Here is a 16,267-nt window from a genome sequence, read left to right as displayed (position 1 = left end):
TCAGAAGTTAAAAGAGATCTTGTTTTTTGCCTTAAATTGTTTATTTAGTGATTCAAGTGCTTCATTTTATGTATTTTGTATATTTAACACCTACAGTGTGTTAAATAATATTTTAAGTGTTTGTTTTAGTTCATGACTTTTTTAATAAGCAACAGCCTTGCTTTCAGACGCCAAAAGGAAAAGCGAATAAATCCTCCTACAAGCGGAATGATCAGCCCACCTCTGACTTTAAGTACGACCAATGTGTTTTCTGGGCCTCCTATTTCATCTGCTCTCACTCTGACAAGTCTAGGAGCACCTCCTCTGTCTCCAGGAGGACCACTTCCTTCACCATTATCATTAGTGACACATAGTTATCCTCCTGCTTCGCCCCCTGAATCTGCATCTACAAAGTCTGAGTAGCTATCTGCCTGGGCTCACTGCCTAGGGATGCTGGGAGATGAATTATGGCCTGCATTGCAGGCACATCCTAGCACTGGCCCCTCACCAGTCTCTGTCCGCCCCTTTCGTGCAATGACTGACCCTTTCAAAGGCAGTGACTGGTGGCATTATGGGGCACCTAGCAGTTGAAGCAAAGGCCCATTAACATTAACAGTTTTCCTAATTATAGTATGAGGTCAGTGACATAAGGTTGCTGCCTAAATCTCTTATGTCCCTGGTTGGGATACTGTGTCAGTGTTGTTAGTGTTTTTGTTTGATGTGTGGTTGGTAGCTTGGCTACCATAGACTCGCCTGGGTCTAAAAAACACACAATGCAATGGCTACAAAAGCAACAGGCATGATGAACATATCAGTGTGGTGAGGAGGTGGACATAGAGGACCAGAATGCACCCACATCTGAGTGAAAAAAGAAAGTTTACAAGTGCAGTTGTTTATATGATATATATAAATGTATTGATAAATATAAATGGTGCTTCTTTGACATTGAACATGACAAACATTTAAGTGCCGAAAGGTGGTAGATATAGTTAATATTCAGTGTACAACAGTACTGACAGTTTAACAAGACCGAGTTGCCTCAACTGCAGAAAATCCCGAAGCCTGCCACTATGCTTGCTAACCTCACTCACACCAAGGATTATGGCTTATATACTTATATTCTAGAATTTGCCAAAGTTGGAAATTTTCGTGGGGGACAATGCAACATGTGGAACTGACTTGACTAAGCACCAGCTGTCATGGCAAACAGGAAACTTGGCAATAGTTTGTAAGAGGAAATGGGGGAACATTGGGAAAGTGTTTTTATGTGTAGTGAGTAGATAGATGACTGACTTCTGTATTATCACTGAAACTGTCTATGTGGCTTACTTTATCTATGAGTACTAGTGTGTTATTATAGTGACGTCTACTTAAATGATCTTGCCTGATAAGAAATTAAAAGTTCCTGCAAATAAAATGAAGTATGTAATTTTTAAGATACTGGTACCTCAACCAAACAGTGGTATTGGGATGGTTGGATGATGTAGAGCTGGACATATCCAAGGTGCATTTTTACTGTTGTAGCATAGGTTTGCGTGGTCCCTCACTTTGTTCGACTGCTCCCTTGCGTGTTCTTTACTCCAAAGTTGTGATTGTGGTAGCTGGGATCTTGTTTCTGCAGGGTTCACCATGTTAGCGTTATAAGGGGCTTGAGGTTATCATCACTGGCCCTTTTAAAGACACCGTTTAAGAGTTACGTGACAAGGGCACTTTTGCCAGTTTCTTTCTCCTCTTCCAGTAGTCTGTGTTGGCCCATAGCTGGAATGGCAGAAGAAGAGAGAATGTTCCTCGCCTTGTAAATCAGTAGAGGAAGACCTCCATCACTTCCTACCTCTTTAGATATGGTTGTCCTTTCAAAAATGAGTTGAGAAAAATCTTGCTGTATTCGCAATTTTCTTGCCATATAAATTTCACTACTATTTTGGTTTACCCTATTTCATGAACTGAGCGTTAAGTTTCAGATTAGTGCAACTGTCTTCCAGGGGAAGAATTAATTATGTTATCAGGTGATTTGTGGAGGACTGTGAGCCCTTCATTGGCCTAAAATAGCCAGGTTATCTCTAAACGGTGCATTTGTAAGTGATAAAAGATTATTTTGTGTGACTTCCGTGTTGCTCTAGAGTAAGAAGTTGCTTAAAAAGCAAATTAAGATTTATTCATTGACAGATCTATTCTTGGCTGCGCTGTAGCTGCCATTTCTGGTTTTGTCATGAAAGTGGGTAGTTCCTATTTCTTCCTTAAAGAATGAAAAATTAGTTCACATTGCAGGAATATATTATATCAGTCTGGGCTTGGGTCGGTGGGCATTTATGGCATGATGATGTTTACAACTATCAAATGGCATACAAGGGTTTCAAGAAAATTCACCAGCTACCGGTATTATCCACTGGTGTTTCAATTTGAATTATGTCTACGAAGCCATGGAGCATGCGAGCAAGTACAGTGGCCACTGAAATTGGTTACAGAGTCCTTCCAGTCCTTTATGAAAGATGTAAGCATTATTCGAGCTTATTTCCCCGAGAATCCTGTCCAGGTACTGTATTCCACATGGAAAAGTCTTCACAAAAGTTTTATACCCCAGATCCTTTCCCTGATCCTGCCATTCCCTCCACTGACATCATCGTCATTATCATCGTGTTTGGCCATTCAAAGGCAACACCAATCCCATATCAAGGATGCCCCATCCTGGCGTAGTCCTATGCCACCTCCTTTTGCGCAGGTAGTGTGCGTGCAGGTGTGGAAAATAGACCTTCAAGATCCTTGAGGGTCGTTTCTCTTGTTGGTTCTGCAAAGGTCTCGGTGGGTTTCAAGCCCATTTAAATTATAGTAGCATTTTGCTGTAGCTTTGCCAATACTGTATTTTCCCCCTCTCATGTTCCCTTAGTGTCAACAAACATTCAGCCCCAGTCTTTGTCAGTGTTGGTTGTTTAAACAGTTAGAAGAACTGTATATTTTCCAGTCAAAGCATACCTAAAATATTAATGTGTGGTAACAAAAAAAGTGTATACCTTTAAATATCTTCAAAGGTCATGCCTTTGAGACAGTGAATTTCCTCCAGTCGTCTCAACTCAGGAGTATTATATTATAGCGTAAAGCATTGGGGGGTATACACTGTCGTCATGGCTGCTATGTCTCATTTGTTTGAAAGAGAGCTGGCAGAATATGTTATATGGTTTTCAACTTACAGTGGGTTGTGCAAGCGACGAAAGAAACGCGTCATGGTGGTGACCTTCATGTAAAAAAAAAATAACACTAGAGCAGTGATTACTAAGCCATGCAGTGATCAAGGTGGATGATGCTTTTCGACTTTCTCAGTTCCCAAAAGGGAAAGTGAGTTGTAGATTGAAGAATGGGTATAGATGGCCATGGTATTAGCTAAGGTTGGTGTTAAGATCTGTGTAATATATTATTTCGAGGAAATCCTGGCTGCTTTTTCTTGCCATGAGAAGCTACCCATCTCTTTGTAAAAAAAAACCGGTTTATATAGAATTAAGGTAACTGGTGAATTGAATTTCGTTTTGTTTGTAATGTGTTTGTTTGTTTGTTTATTTTTTTCTTTAATTTTTTTTCTTTTGGGGCATTATAGAAGAATCCAAAAGTGGAAGTCCTGTTTCCTTCTGCGTGCATACATGCAAGAGTTTTCTCAGTTAATTTCAGATCTGACATTCCAATACTCAGAATTGAAATTCCTTACTATAGGCACAAAGGTATTGTCGTTATTCTGCTGTAACTCTTCATTTGCTACTTTACTAACCTAGCAAAATCCCCAGTGTGTTTGGGTGTTAGGCGTCTCTGATTGCTGATAATACGATCTACTGGTTCAGATCAAATGTTACCATGGTAAGTGGGTGTTACAGATGAATCTCTAGGATATTATACCGATATTGCCTCGAACATCCCGGGAATTGCTGACACAGCCACAGCTGCGGAATCCTCCATCCAGCGTGAGGTCTAAGAAAGAGGTCTTGGAGAGCAAGCAGCCCTCACTCTTTTCAGATGGGATTCGAGCTTGTTACTAATTGATCTGAATATTTCAAAGTTAAGATCAGCATCCAAGCAGTTGATTGCCAGTAATTTTCATACATGTGATTTGATTGACTACTTAAAAGAGATTTTTATTTCGATGTCAGTGAAGTTGCGTTTTAGTTGATTATCGTTGTTTGTTGTCTTTTTGTTTAAGCAATCAGTCGTTGGTGGATTGTGATGGAAATTGTAATTTAGGTTTCTTTGCATACGTCAGGCAATTTCCGGTGGTCTCTGTCATCTTGGAAGAGTTCTTTGTATGATTTGATTTGTCTGACACATGTAAAAATTCATACATAAGTATCAAAATTTTAAAAAAGAGCAATTTTTGTGAGTAAACCTATGGCAGGGGAGAGATTTTGTTTGTATGAAAAGGAAGAGAATTAAGTATTGTGGGAATGAAGTTAATCTCCAAAATTTGTATATCATAACACGATGATACAAATTTTAGTTATGTATATATATATCTTGTATATGTATATACATCAATTGGATCTTGTCAAGAACTCCCATACATAATTAAGAGTAAATGTTATCCTTTGGATGCCTTAACTCCCGAGTGATAGATAAGTCTTTGTTGATATGTGATAACTCTACTGGAGGGAGAACATTAAGTTCAATATTTCTCGGAAATGTTCTTAACTGTTCTTTTTGTTTAATTTTCCTCTGTTGTTTGTCGAACCTTCATGAAACCTTAGGATTCATTCAGCCTGGTATTTTTCTGTGAAAAAAAGGAAGTGTAATTTTTTTTAAACTACTGATTAAGTTCCCTCTCCCTTCCCTTCCCTTGCCCCTCTGTATGTCATAATCTTAGTAGTCACGTAGGTTGTTGGTAAAATGTGCAACATGTACTTCTACCGTAACATTTTCCACTCATTTCTGTAATAAAAAAAAAATCTCCCTCGGACTAACTTTACATCTAGTCTCGTCTATTCTCTGTTTCCTTCAGTTGTTTTTTCCCCCAACATTCACTCCACTACAAGTTAATCCTGAAAGAGGAAATAATCTCTAGTCCGTTCTATTGTAGTTTTTTTTCTCTCTCTCTCTGCATTATCTCTTCTTAATTCCTCACTTTTGTAATGTTATTTTTTATTTCATTCACTATATACTGGGTATGGGGCCACCAGCCCTTTTTCAGTTTGTACATATAGGTTTTAACAGAATACCTGAATTTGGGTTGTGTTCCTCATCGTTGCTAAACAAAACAAAACAAAACAAAAGCAAAAAAAAAGATCTTCAAGTGGCTGTATGATTCGAGGTTCTTTCATATACCTGAACTATTTTCCCCTTTTTGTGTCAAAGTTATTTATCGTATAATTTTTTTATGGTTAAACTATTTATAGTATGTGTTGTAAGTTAGACGATAACAGATGATAAAAAGAGTTGGAATGTGGGCTTGAACTGTTGTGAAAAATATTATTATTATTATTATTATTATTATTATTATTATTATTATTATTATTATTATTATTATTATTATTAAATGACAGACTAACGCTGTGAGGGAAAGGGAATTGAAACCCCTTATTTTTAAGTTAAAAATGTTTTGTTTTTTTAAAGAATTTTTTTGAATTATTTTTGGAGAAAAATGTTTTCATGTCATACAGTTATCTAAAGATATTTTTCATCTGTCAAAAGTCCAGGTTGAAATACAAGGAAATGAGAATACTTGATGCCCAAGTGAAGATTTATTTTTGAGATGCAAAAAAATAAAAAAATTATAAAAATTCTTGTTGAGGTGATGGTGTGATGAAAATGGCGGTGATGAACTAAAAGATGATGATAACGCGAGAGATGTTGGTAGAAGAAGAAAATTGATGTAAGAGAAAGAAACTGAGAAAGTGGAGGAGGAGGAGGAGGGGGAGAAGGAGAGAGAGAATCTTGGAAGTGACCGTTCTCATCATGTCTGTATAGAGCCAATAAGACCCGTGTACAAAGGAAATTGACTTTTGTTATCGATCATTTTATAGATGCAAATAAACAGGTGTAAAAATTAGAAGGCAAATTTGCAGGATTTTATTTATTCCTTCTTTGTGTCTGCCTCAATTTTGTGCATACATTATATATATATATATATATATAATATATATATATATATATATATATATATATATATATATATATATATATATATATACATATAATTATCATATATATATATAATATATATCATATACATATATATATATATATATATATACGTATATATATATATATATATATATATATATATATATATATAGATATATATTATATATATGATATATATCAGTATAAGAATATTATACTATATTCAATAATATATATTAATAATATATATATATATATATCATATATATATATCTAATATATATATATATATATATATAAACATAATATATACCTACAGAAATGAAAAGCTTTTCATTGAGGGTGTGATGACAAAAATAATTACATGGAGAAAAATCAACATTTCAATAAAAAGATAAAAAATAACACATTACAAAAAGATGGATGTCAGGGGAATGTTATCAATGATATACTGAAGGATCTCACCACTCTTGGCGTTCGACAATTAAAGAATGTACCGTACAGTTCCAGAAGTGTGGTAACATCAGGTAAGTCCAAGTTGTGCAGAGGAGCAGTGGAGCTGCCCAGTCCAATATGGTCAAGCTCTGATCAGCTCTATTTTCCTTTCTTATTTCAGGTGTTTTACAAAGGCATTTGCAGTTCACATTCATAACGCTGTGCAATTCACTCATTTAAAATAAAAGTAAAAATGTAACACCGCTGTCCAGCGCACTACTTGGGGTAAACATCTTTACATTTTCTTAATGAATATCCGCAAGGAAATAAACAATATTCTAGAGTCTTCAAAATGGCGCAGCACTGCGCTGATCTGTGAGTGAACTTTTATAGATGACCAAGTACTTAAAAGTTACAATTTTATTACCTTTCAAAACGGGAAAGAAGTTTTTAAATTTAAAAAAAGTGAACACCCTTTGCTGTGGTATTCGTTCGTCAAACGTCAATCCGATCGTCAAGTGATAGTTACCCTCTTGAAGTTAGTGAAAGTATTGTCATGGAACTCATTGTCGGGAACCATTTGTTTTCTCATTTAAGGTAAAGTAATTCTATACGCATTGGTACCATAAATGTTTAGCTAAGGGTATCAGTTTATAGACTGTTCATAACAGAAAATGCGTCCAAGATTTACCAAACGCACTTGTAAGACTAACAGTTTTAATTATAACTGGCAAAGCAAGCTAAGGCAAAATTATTCATTGTAGGTAGTTTGAATTCAGTAAACTTTGAGTGTATCCTAGTACAGCATGGTAATTTTTCACATTACCCTTCCCAACCGTCTTATCAAGACCGGAGATATCTATGCTGGAAAAGGCAGTGGATTAGTATTTTATGTACTAGGCTAGTGTATTAAAAACTTATTTGTCGTGGCTGTGGCCGATGACTTTTCAGTAAAGATGTGTCGTCATTTAACGCCGTCACAGTTTCGAGCCTAGGCCAAGTTTCATATGTTGGGGTGCTTTGATCCATTTACAAGGCTTAGGCCTATATTCAGTAACGAAAAATGTAATCAAGCATTTAATCACATAATTCGCCCACAGTAAGGATAAGAAATAGATATTGGTAAATTTTACGCTATACATAACTGAACACTATAGCTATTCTTAAATGCTGTGAGCAGCTAAATGGTTGTTCAAGTGTGAAAGGACGTCACGTCATAGTTTGGGTGTTAGGTTAGAGATTTCATTTCGCTAATTATGTAAATATTACTGGCCAGAAGAGTCGCCTCCAAATAAATTTGGCTACTTTCAGTGTGTTTGTTGTACATGATTACTGAGTGGATACCGAACTGGTATTTGATTTTTTATTAGGTAACTGTTGTGTTTAGTTATTTTTAACGTAGCCTATAGGTTACAGATATATATAATTAGCAAATAGCTATAAAATATTATTATTATTATTATTATTATTATTATTATTATTATTATTATTCTTGACGAAAAGGAAGCAATACAAGGGAATCTTGATAAAACTGCAGTAATTTGCCCGTTGAATTAAGCTTCCAAATGGTTATAGAAACATTTTTTTACCGTATTGGATGATTTAGCTCAAATACATTACTTAAGTAAACCCCTGTCCAAGGTGGCAACGATGATTAATAGTATTATTACTAAATCATGTAATAGTGTTGTTAATAATTATATAATGATTTAGTCGCCGCCATTAAATGTTGCCTTAGGTGTCCAAGCCATTTCAAGCTTATAAGTCAGTGCAATTATATTCCTAGTCTTAGTAAGCATTAGAAGGAAGGCGAAAATGGATGAGTTAATTCAGTCTCATAGTTCACAAGAAATAGACCCCACCCTGTTCTTATTAAATTTTGTCAAACCTTCCAACAACGTGCCTTAGTGCTCAAATCGGAGTGGAAGGCAAACTTACACCCAAGAGGTTCGTTTTCGGACAAGAAATTACATCAGCAAAGCAAAGCTGCGTTAAAAGATATCCCCTTTTCCTCCCTGACCTACTATGAGATTCCTTGTCAAAGCATCGGATGTAGCTGAAAGTTGACATATGTATATTTTACAACCACACACAAATTTTGTCAGCATTATCAATAACCTAAACCCGATAGTTTTAATTTTTATAGAGTAAAAATGATCTAGCCGACGCCATGGCCAATGATTACGAGCCAAGAGTCGAAAAACATTCATTACGTAAGCAAGGTAAACACGCCTTTTGACGAAATGTTGCCCCGCCCATCCACCAGGCAGAAACTCCATCGGCTCTGAAACCCAAAGACTTTATGAATGGCGGAACGATACATAGATGTGGGTGGGGTATCAGTGCTAGCGTAGTAATACTACTGTAGCAGTAGTGCCGCAACAGTATAGCAGTAATATACATGAATTAAACGTTTAGGCCAACTGCTGGGATCCTTGAGGATCATTTAGCACTCTTGCAACTACTCGAGAAATTAGTTTTTATAGACAGATGTTAAATTTTCTAATCCAACAGTGCCCATGGTAGCCTTCAGTGTTATCCTGAATTATAACGAGGCGAAAGTGGGTGGAGCCTCATGAAGTCATCATTCTGACGATAATTATTGGTGAAGGTTTAAAGCCAATATACGGTACCGGCTGTTTTTTAGTAAATAGGTAGATAGCCAATAAATAAAAATTGCTTGACATTGGTATAGCAGTTATCAAATCAAGCTTGTCTACTATGTTTTTGAAAATTACCAGCTATTTCCTACATCTTGTCAATCTGATTGTGACCTATAAAGTAGACTGTAATTTCTTAGGAAACCTATTTTGGGAGTTAGACTAATAATCGAAGTGTTTTTGAATTTAATAACATATTTTGTTGGTTTGTTCATTATGACAATTATCAGTGGAGAGGTTCCAGAGTTCATAAAGGTGTACTGCTTTGCTTGTATTTAAATTTGTAAGTCATTGTTGCCAGAGGTTTAGCCTTCTTTACGTACAGCCAATCATCCATCGAGAAAGAGGGAAGAAATGCCGTCATAAGTTACGTAACGAGTGCGTTCGAAACCTTTTCTCTGAGTAAGTTGGCCCGTCTTCAAAAAAGGTCACTTTTACATTATAAGTACCAAATTTATTCAACCTACGTAATGCAGAATACAGTCAAAATTTATGTGTAGATATAATATGTATTCTGAATAAGCGTTATATTTATGAAATGCATAGATAAAAAGTTATTGCCAAAAAACCGTGTTACAGAGGCCCTGAATCTCATAGTAGTTTTCTTGCTGTGTTATAAATTATACTCCGTTTTTTTCCATCTGTCCATCCGCCTGTGGTGTTTGCCCATGGTAACACTGCATCCCGGGCTTTAAATAATATCCTATTTCGAATATTAACGGTGTAATTCACATACAGTAAATTATTAAAACACTTTTCAGTTGCAAATCTACACCCAGATATCCTTTTATTTACCTAAAACTTACACATAGCGTAACTATTTAAAAGCCCGGGACGCAGTGTTACCATGCGCGACCACCACAGGCGAATGGACAGATGGAAAAAAACAGAGTATAGTGACGGCGACAATCACAGAAAATGAAACTTTGTAGTTTTTTTTATTCATATATTTCGTAGATTATCTTTGTCTGTACTCTGAGATGTCTCCATGTTATGTGAACACATAATTTGACAGATGAAAAATGGGCAGGGCTTTTCATATGTTAATCAGCATCTCACAATTTTACGTTGATCAGGATAAAACTGCTTACCTTTGATCACAACTTGATAGTTGTTTTACGGATTTAAAATACCTTACAGTCGTATCACAGTTTTGAAACTAGTTGCCCAAGGTTTAAACTGCAATACCAGTAACATTAAAGGGTTTTTAGCTTACATAGACTTAGGGCCCGGGAGTCATCAACCGGTATATATGCACCTTTATGCTTCACCTGCTCCGAGATGCTATAGTACTAAGCATGACGGAAGCTCCTTGGGACGCCGCGTTTAGTACTAGCCCCTCGGGGATTGAAGTATTATATATGCACCCATTTCTATATTATGTGCTTGACAAATTGTATTAATAAACTCCCATGAACTTTGTTAAAGGTGGATACTTACCGGGTTAATACCGGGGCCTCGTATGCTCCCATATAAATTCTAAGGTTCTCTATTGTTAGATTTTAGATCACTAAAAGTGAGACAATGGCACAAGACATCCATTGAATGTATGACTTAAAATTAACGCTTCGAGTAACGTAAAACCAATTTATCTTTAGCAACGCGGATTTCTTGAAGTTGGAGAATGGAAATCAGTATTCGTATGGTTGCAGTATTTGCCATCTCTTGCAAAATAAAAATGGTTAAGAAATTACTTTACATTGGAAACTTCAGAAAGTAATAACGAGCGAGAAATGCCATAAAAGTAAAGACAAAATAAGAATTATAAATCGGTAAACTGTGAAATAATTTAACGAAAGGTTCAAGAGAATTGTTCAAGTAGACTTGTTTGTTTAGGGAGCAATTAAGAACCATGGAATATTGACACTAGCGAATTTCGCTCACGGTCATACCACGTTGAAAGCACCCGCTTCTCTCGACCGAGTTTAGTTGTAATATGGACAAAATTATGGGAAGTATTAGAATTTTAGAAATACTATGGTTTAAAGTTACAAATGATAACCCTGTTGGTAAAATGTAAAAATTACCGGCATGAAACAACTTTGAAAGTTTCAAGTAAATTGTTGAAATAGTCTTGTTTTGTATTATATAGGGGAATTATGAAATATGGGTTACATTGTATTGTGGGCACAAATATTAGAGAAATATTATTTTATAAGTATGGTTAGAAGTTGCCGATGACGCCCTTTAGTTGACGAAGATTCGCTGTGTTTCTTCGAACGTAAATTGTAATTCACATCGCCTGCGGCCTTGGTTGCTTAATCATTATCAATATGGATTTGCTTACTAAAACATTAATAAATCGACTTTATACCATAGCAAGAGGTTGGGTTTGTTGAAATTTCAAATGAAAGGGCTTATTAGCCGTACCTACTACTTTTAGATTCGGTATATGGTTAAAGGCCTTGTTATCCCTCATTGGCCTACTACCCACGGGCTCGGTCGGAAATAACGTAAACAGAAGCCAGCCACCTTGCGTGGGCAGCATTAATTTCTGGTAGTACCTTTTGAAACCCAGACATTTAGAACGGCCTTTGAATCTATTTTCTTGCTATACCTTATAGACACACATTCTTAACAAGGAATGAAACGTACTACGGTCAAGAAAAAAAAAATAGTGAGTCTAACCTCGAAGAAAACCAATTACCCACGATTCGAGGGACGAGACCTGAAAGGTAACGAGGCAACTTGATTAGTACAGATGCGAGGAAACAGTCACCAAACCGTACAAAAGAGTGAATGTTCAGTATTATCTATCAGGAGTTACGATACTACTTCAGAGGATAGACCAGGCTTTTCCTTACGGCCCAATAGACTAGAATCTAGAATATGGGCCAAAGGCGCAAGCGCTGGGACCTATGAGGTCATTCAGTGCTGAAAGGATAATTTTTTTTTTTCTTTTATTGATAAAATTTACAATAGGATCAATACAATGGCTTCATATACAATATACACAATAACAAATTACAACCCTTACAAATAACAAACTATGTAAGCCTTATATCCTATAGAGTAACTTAGTTTTTTTTTTTTTATTCTTTATTTTACAATACCATTAAGTACATATTCTTTGGTAAAAAGCTTGTCTAATTTATTTGCATAAACTTTACTCAATATAAACTTCGTTTTTGACATTTTATTCCCTATATAAGCAATCAAGTTTGGGTCGTCTGTCAATAGACCCAAAGATCGACCAGACCATACTCCTGCTACAAAATCTGATAGTAACACCATTGCTGTGTTTTCGTCTTTCTTCGATGGTGTCTTGAAATCCAGTTTAAGAATCTTTAGTAAACTATCAGTTTCAATTTTACAACAGCTTTTTAGCATTGACTTTAACCAAATCAGAATGTTTTTTGACGAGGGACAAAAATAAAATATGTGCATATTATTTTCAATATTGCCACAAAAGAGACATTTATCTTCATTCGAGATTTTCATCATATTCAGCCTATCTTTGGTATTAAGCATTTCATGAACATATCTATAAACTGTATCTCTGCTCTTCTTATCAATGTACTTATTATTTACATACTTCCAAATCTGCGTCCAATTAAAAAGCGGGTACAATAACTCTACCTTTGGTTTATAGTCTTTACAATTCATAAGTAACCAGTATATTTCTTTAACAGACACCTTAGGATGATTCTTTAAACGATATACTTTCCTTAAAACATCAATCATCTCACTATAATATGATGTGGTAAAAATAGTACAGTCTCTATAATTTTTTTCAGTTTCCATCAAAACACTAGCTTTTATTTTACAATAAAAATACATCATTTCAAAACCATAACACTTACTTATATAAATCTTGTTAAAAGTTCTAAACATAATGGCTTTCGATTTATGTAGAATATTCATCATTCCTAGCCCACCTTCTGTCTTTGGTAAAAATACAGTATTTCTTGCAATTGGTTCACAGCTTCCATTCCATAGGTATCTAAATAAACTCCTCTGTATTCGTTTTGCACAATCCTGTGGAGCTGTATATACATGTGACACATACCACGTTTTTGCTAAAATTTTACAATTAATTATAATACATTTTTGAAACACTGTCAGCTTCCTATTCCTAAATATACCTATCACTTTGTTTATCTTACTCTCCAGATTACTCCAATTTAGATTAACACTATCTTGATAATTATTACTATGATAAACACCTAGTATTTTACAGGAATCATGAAGGCAATGACATCCTCTTATTGGCCATGCTGATTTATTTCTCCATTTCCCAATGCCTAAAATTGAAGTTTTATTTCTGTTCAGATTTGCACCACTTGCCTTTTCATAATCTGTGATTATATTAAAACATTCTAATATTCCTTTATCACTAGTAACTATGATAACAGAGTCATCAGCATATCCTAGAACAGAAACCTTTAAATTATTTGGCAAATTCAATGACATGTCTATAAGCTTCATTTTCATCATCCTGTAAAAGGGTTCCTGGTAGATAATAAACAAAATCATGGATAATGGACATCCTTGCCTTACCGATTTGTTTATGGGGAATGGATCAGAGATATTACCATTTATGCATATTACACTTTCAGCGTCTGTATATAACATTTGTATTAGCTGAATGAAACTAGGATCAAAACCAAAGTTGCTCAATATAGCATATAAAAAGTCATGATCCACACGATCAAAAGCTTTAGACCAGTCTAGATTTATTAACGCAGCTTGTTTATCATTATTATTTGCATAAATCATAATATCTCTCATAATGGAATTCAAGTTGATAATGGACCTATCATCTGCACAACTAAACTGCTCGCGGGAAATAATTAAATAACACATTCTTCAATCTATTGGTTATTATTTTCGCTATTATCTTAAAATCCACGTTTAACAATGTTATTGGCCTCCAGTTTGTAATAAAACCTAAGTCTCCTTCCTTCGGCGTAAGCGTTATTATTCCTTTATTCATTTTAGAGATGGTCTTATATCTAAAAATAAACTTTACTATGCTTACAAAATCGGTTTTTATTTCCTTCCAAAATTTTTTGTAAAACTCAACAGTGAGACCATCTATTCCCGGACTTTTACCATTCTTCATCCCCCTCAATGCTTTCAATACTTCAGACTCTGTCACTTCTGAGGTTAAAATATCATTCTCATTCTTATCAATAACTTTATCTACTAATTTCAAAAACATGTCTTGATAAGACTTCTCACATTTCTCTTTTTTGAAAAGCTTTTCAAAATATTCCCTTATATTTAAAATAATAGCTTTAGGGTTCACTATTTCGCTACCATCATCCCTCTTTATCTTATTTACATATGATATAGAGTTTTTCTCCTTCCCTAACAGATACGCTGAAACTTGTTCGCCCTTTAATTTATCGTCCACCTTTGCTCTAATTTTGACCCCTTCGCAGATCTCATCTTGAATACTATTTATTCTTAATTTCAAAGAGTTCACTAACGAAAACTTGTCCTTATTCAGTACACCTTTTCCTATTTCTTCTTTCAACTGGTAGTTCAGTAAATTCAATAAGCCATATTTTGCTTGGTTAATTTGCTTTGAACATGTGATAAAGAAAGATTTCAGCCGGGCTTTCGCATATTCCCACCAACACAAAATATTTCCAACTCTATCTTTGCTCCTCTTAATACTATTCCAAGTCATAAGAAAATTGTCTTTTACAATATCTTTATCTAGAATATCACTATTAAGTTTCCAGTACCCTTTCCCTATCGACGCTACATTTTCTAATTTCAAGGCTAATACTATAATACAATGGTCAGTCCAGCTAACAGGAATATTTTGAATATTTGCCACATGGTTATGTAAATCTTTTAAATAAAACCTATCCAGCCTTGAGCCATAATTCTCCCTGACATAAGTATACTCCACCTGGTGATGACATGAAACCCAAGCATCTATAAGTTTCAAGTTGCTTTTCAAGCTTACTAATGACTTTGATATTAGTTCACTATCTGAATTTGAACAATCTCTCATACAGGTAATAGAATTCCAGTCACCACCCATTATGATATTGCTTATATTGTTCCTTAATAAATATAAAATATCTGTATTAAATAATTTCTCCCTTTCTTTTCTCTTACTATTCCCAGCAGGAGCATACACATTTAATAATTGAATTGTAACGTTTGAATAACGACAATTAACACTCATAACATAACCATTAATATCGTTTTCAAAATTCAAAATTTCCACATTAGATGTTTTATTTACAAAGATAGCTATTCCACCCTTAAGCATTTGTGTATAATTAATCAAAACTTTGCAGTATTTTTCAACATATTCCAGTTTCCCTTCCCCTTTTATATTGTGCTCTTGGACGAAAATTATATCTAGTTTATAAAGAAACATAAAGTTTATTATTTTAATTTGCTTATTCAAAGTATTAAGTCCATTTACGTTAACTGTACCTACATTTAATGTGGATGAAATGAATTTTGTATATTATGTAAAAAAAAAATGTACAATACTGGGTTAAATTGCTTTAAGCTTCTTAGTACACTTTCCTGTTTCATCATCTGATGATAAATTCTGGTTCATCCTTTCCATGTTTTGACACTGGTCTTTCTTCAGCGTTATCTTAAGTTTATTGCTAGAGTCTGTTTTTGTATGCCATGTTTGCATTTCCATATCAGTGCTGTAAAGTTCTGTTTGGGGCACTGGCATCTCATAATATATTTCCTTACAATCCATTTTTCCCTCTTCTTTTCCTTTTACTATACTTGCTGCTTCGTTTTCTGTTAATAACTCATTTTCTTTAACCTCCTTATGAATCTCAACCTTTGTGTTTGACGTACGCAATTCACTGACACCTATTGGTTGGGAAACTTTAATTCTTGGCCTTCCTTCATCGTCACCATCCTGCTCGTAATCAAGACTGTCCTCAAAAAGATCCCTTTCGTCCTCATAATTTGGCCCACCATCGATTACTCCCTTATCCAGTTTTCCATAAACATTTTCTTCCCTTATGCAGTCCAACGGTTCTACTGAGACAAGTTCTTCCTTCGTTTCTTCCCCTAGCTCACTTCCAGCATTCCTTTTTGTTGTGCCCTTCCCCAGTTTTATCGAGTCGTCGTCACCCTTTTCTTCCTCAGAATCATTTGGT

At 35.0% G+C, this 16,267-nt stretch overlaps 2 protein-coding genes across 10 annotated transcripts in view; both read left to right on the top strand.

Annotated features, from left to right (window-relative positions):
* LOC135207343 (protein nubbin-like) overlaps positions 1-6,007 on the top strand; it is a 667,378-nt gene extending 661,371 nt beyond the window's left edge. For 5 of the 9 annotated variants that reach the window (XM_064239063.1, XM_064239065.1, XM_064239062.1 and 2 more), the window contains one exon: positions 156-6,007. In XM_064239063.1, the coding sequence (XP_064095133.1) occupies positions 156-402 (247 nt within the window). In that variant the 3' untranslated portion in view covers positions 403-6,007. The remainder of the gene's footprint in view (positions 1-155) is intronic. The other 4 variants (XM_064239066.1, XM_064239064.1, XM_064239071.1 and 1 more) reach the window with 1 other exon arrangement.
* Positions 6,008-7,007: 1,000 nt separating this feature from the next.
* LOC135207341 (ufm1-specific protease 1-like) overlaps positions 7,008-16,267 on the top strand; it is a 118,687-nt gene continuing 109,427 nt past the window's right edge. Inside the window, exon 1 of the mRNA XM_064239058.1 lies at positions 7,008-7,104. The gene's annotated coding sequence lies outside the window, so the exon portion shown is untranslated. The remainder of the gene's footprint in view (positions 7,105-16,267) is intronic.

The sequence above is a fragment of the Macrobrachium nipponense genome, chromosome 32, assembly GCF_015104395.2.
Source record: "Macrobrachium nipponense isolate FS-2020 chromosome 32, ASM1510439v2, whole genome shotgun sequence".
NCBI classification, from domain to species: Eukaryota; Metazoa; Arthropoda; class Malacostraca; order Decapoda; family Palaemonidae; genus Macrobrachium; species Macrobrachium nipponense.
Note: the sequence above shows the minus strand (reverse complement) of the source record. Positions and strands in the feature narration are given on the sequence as shown.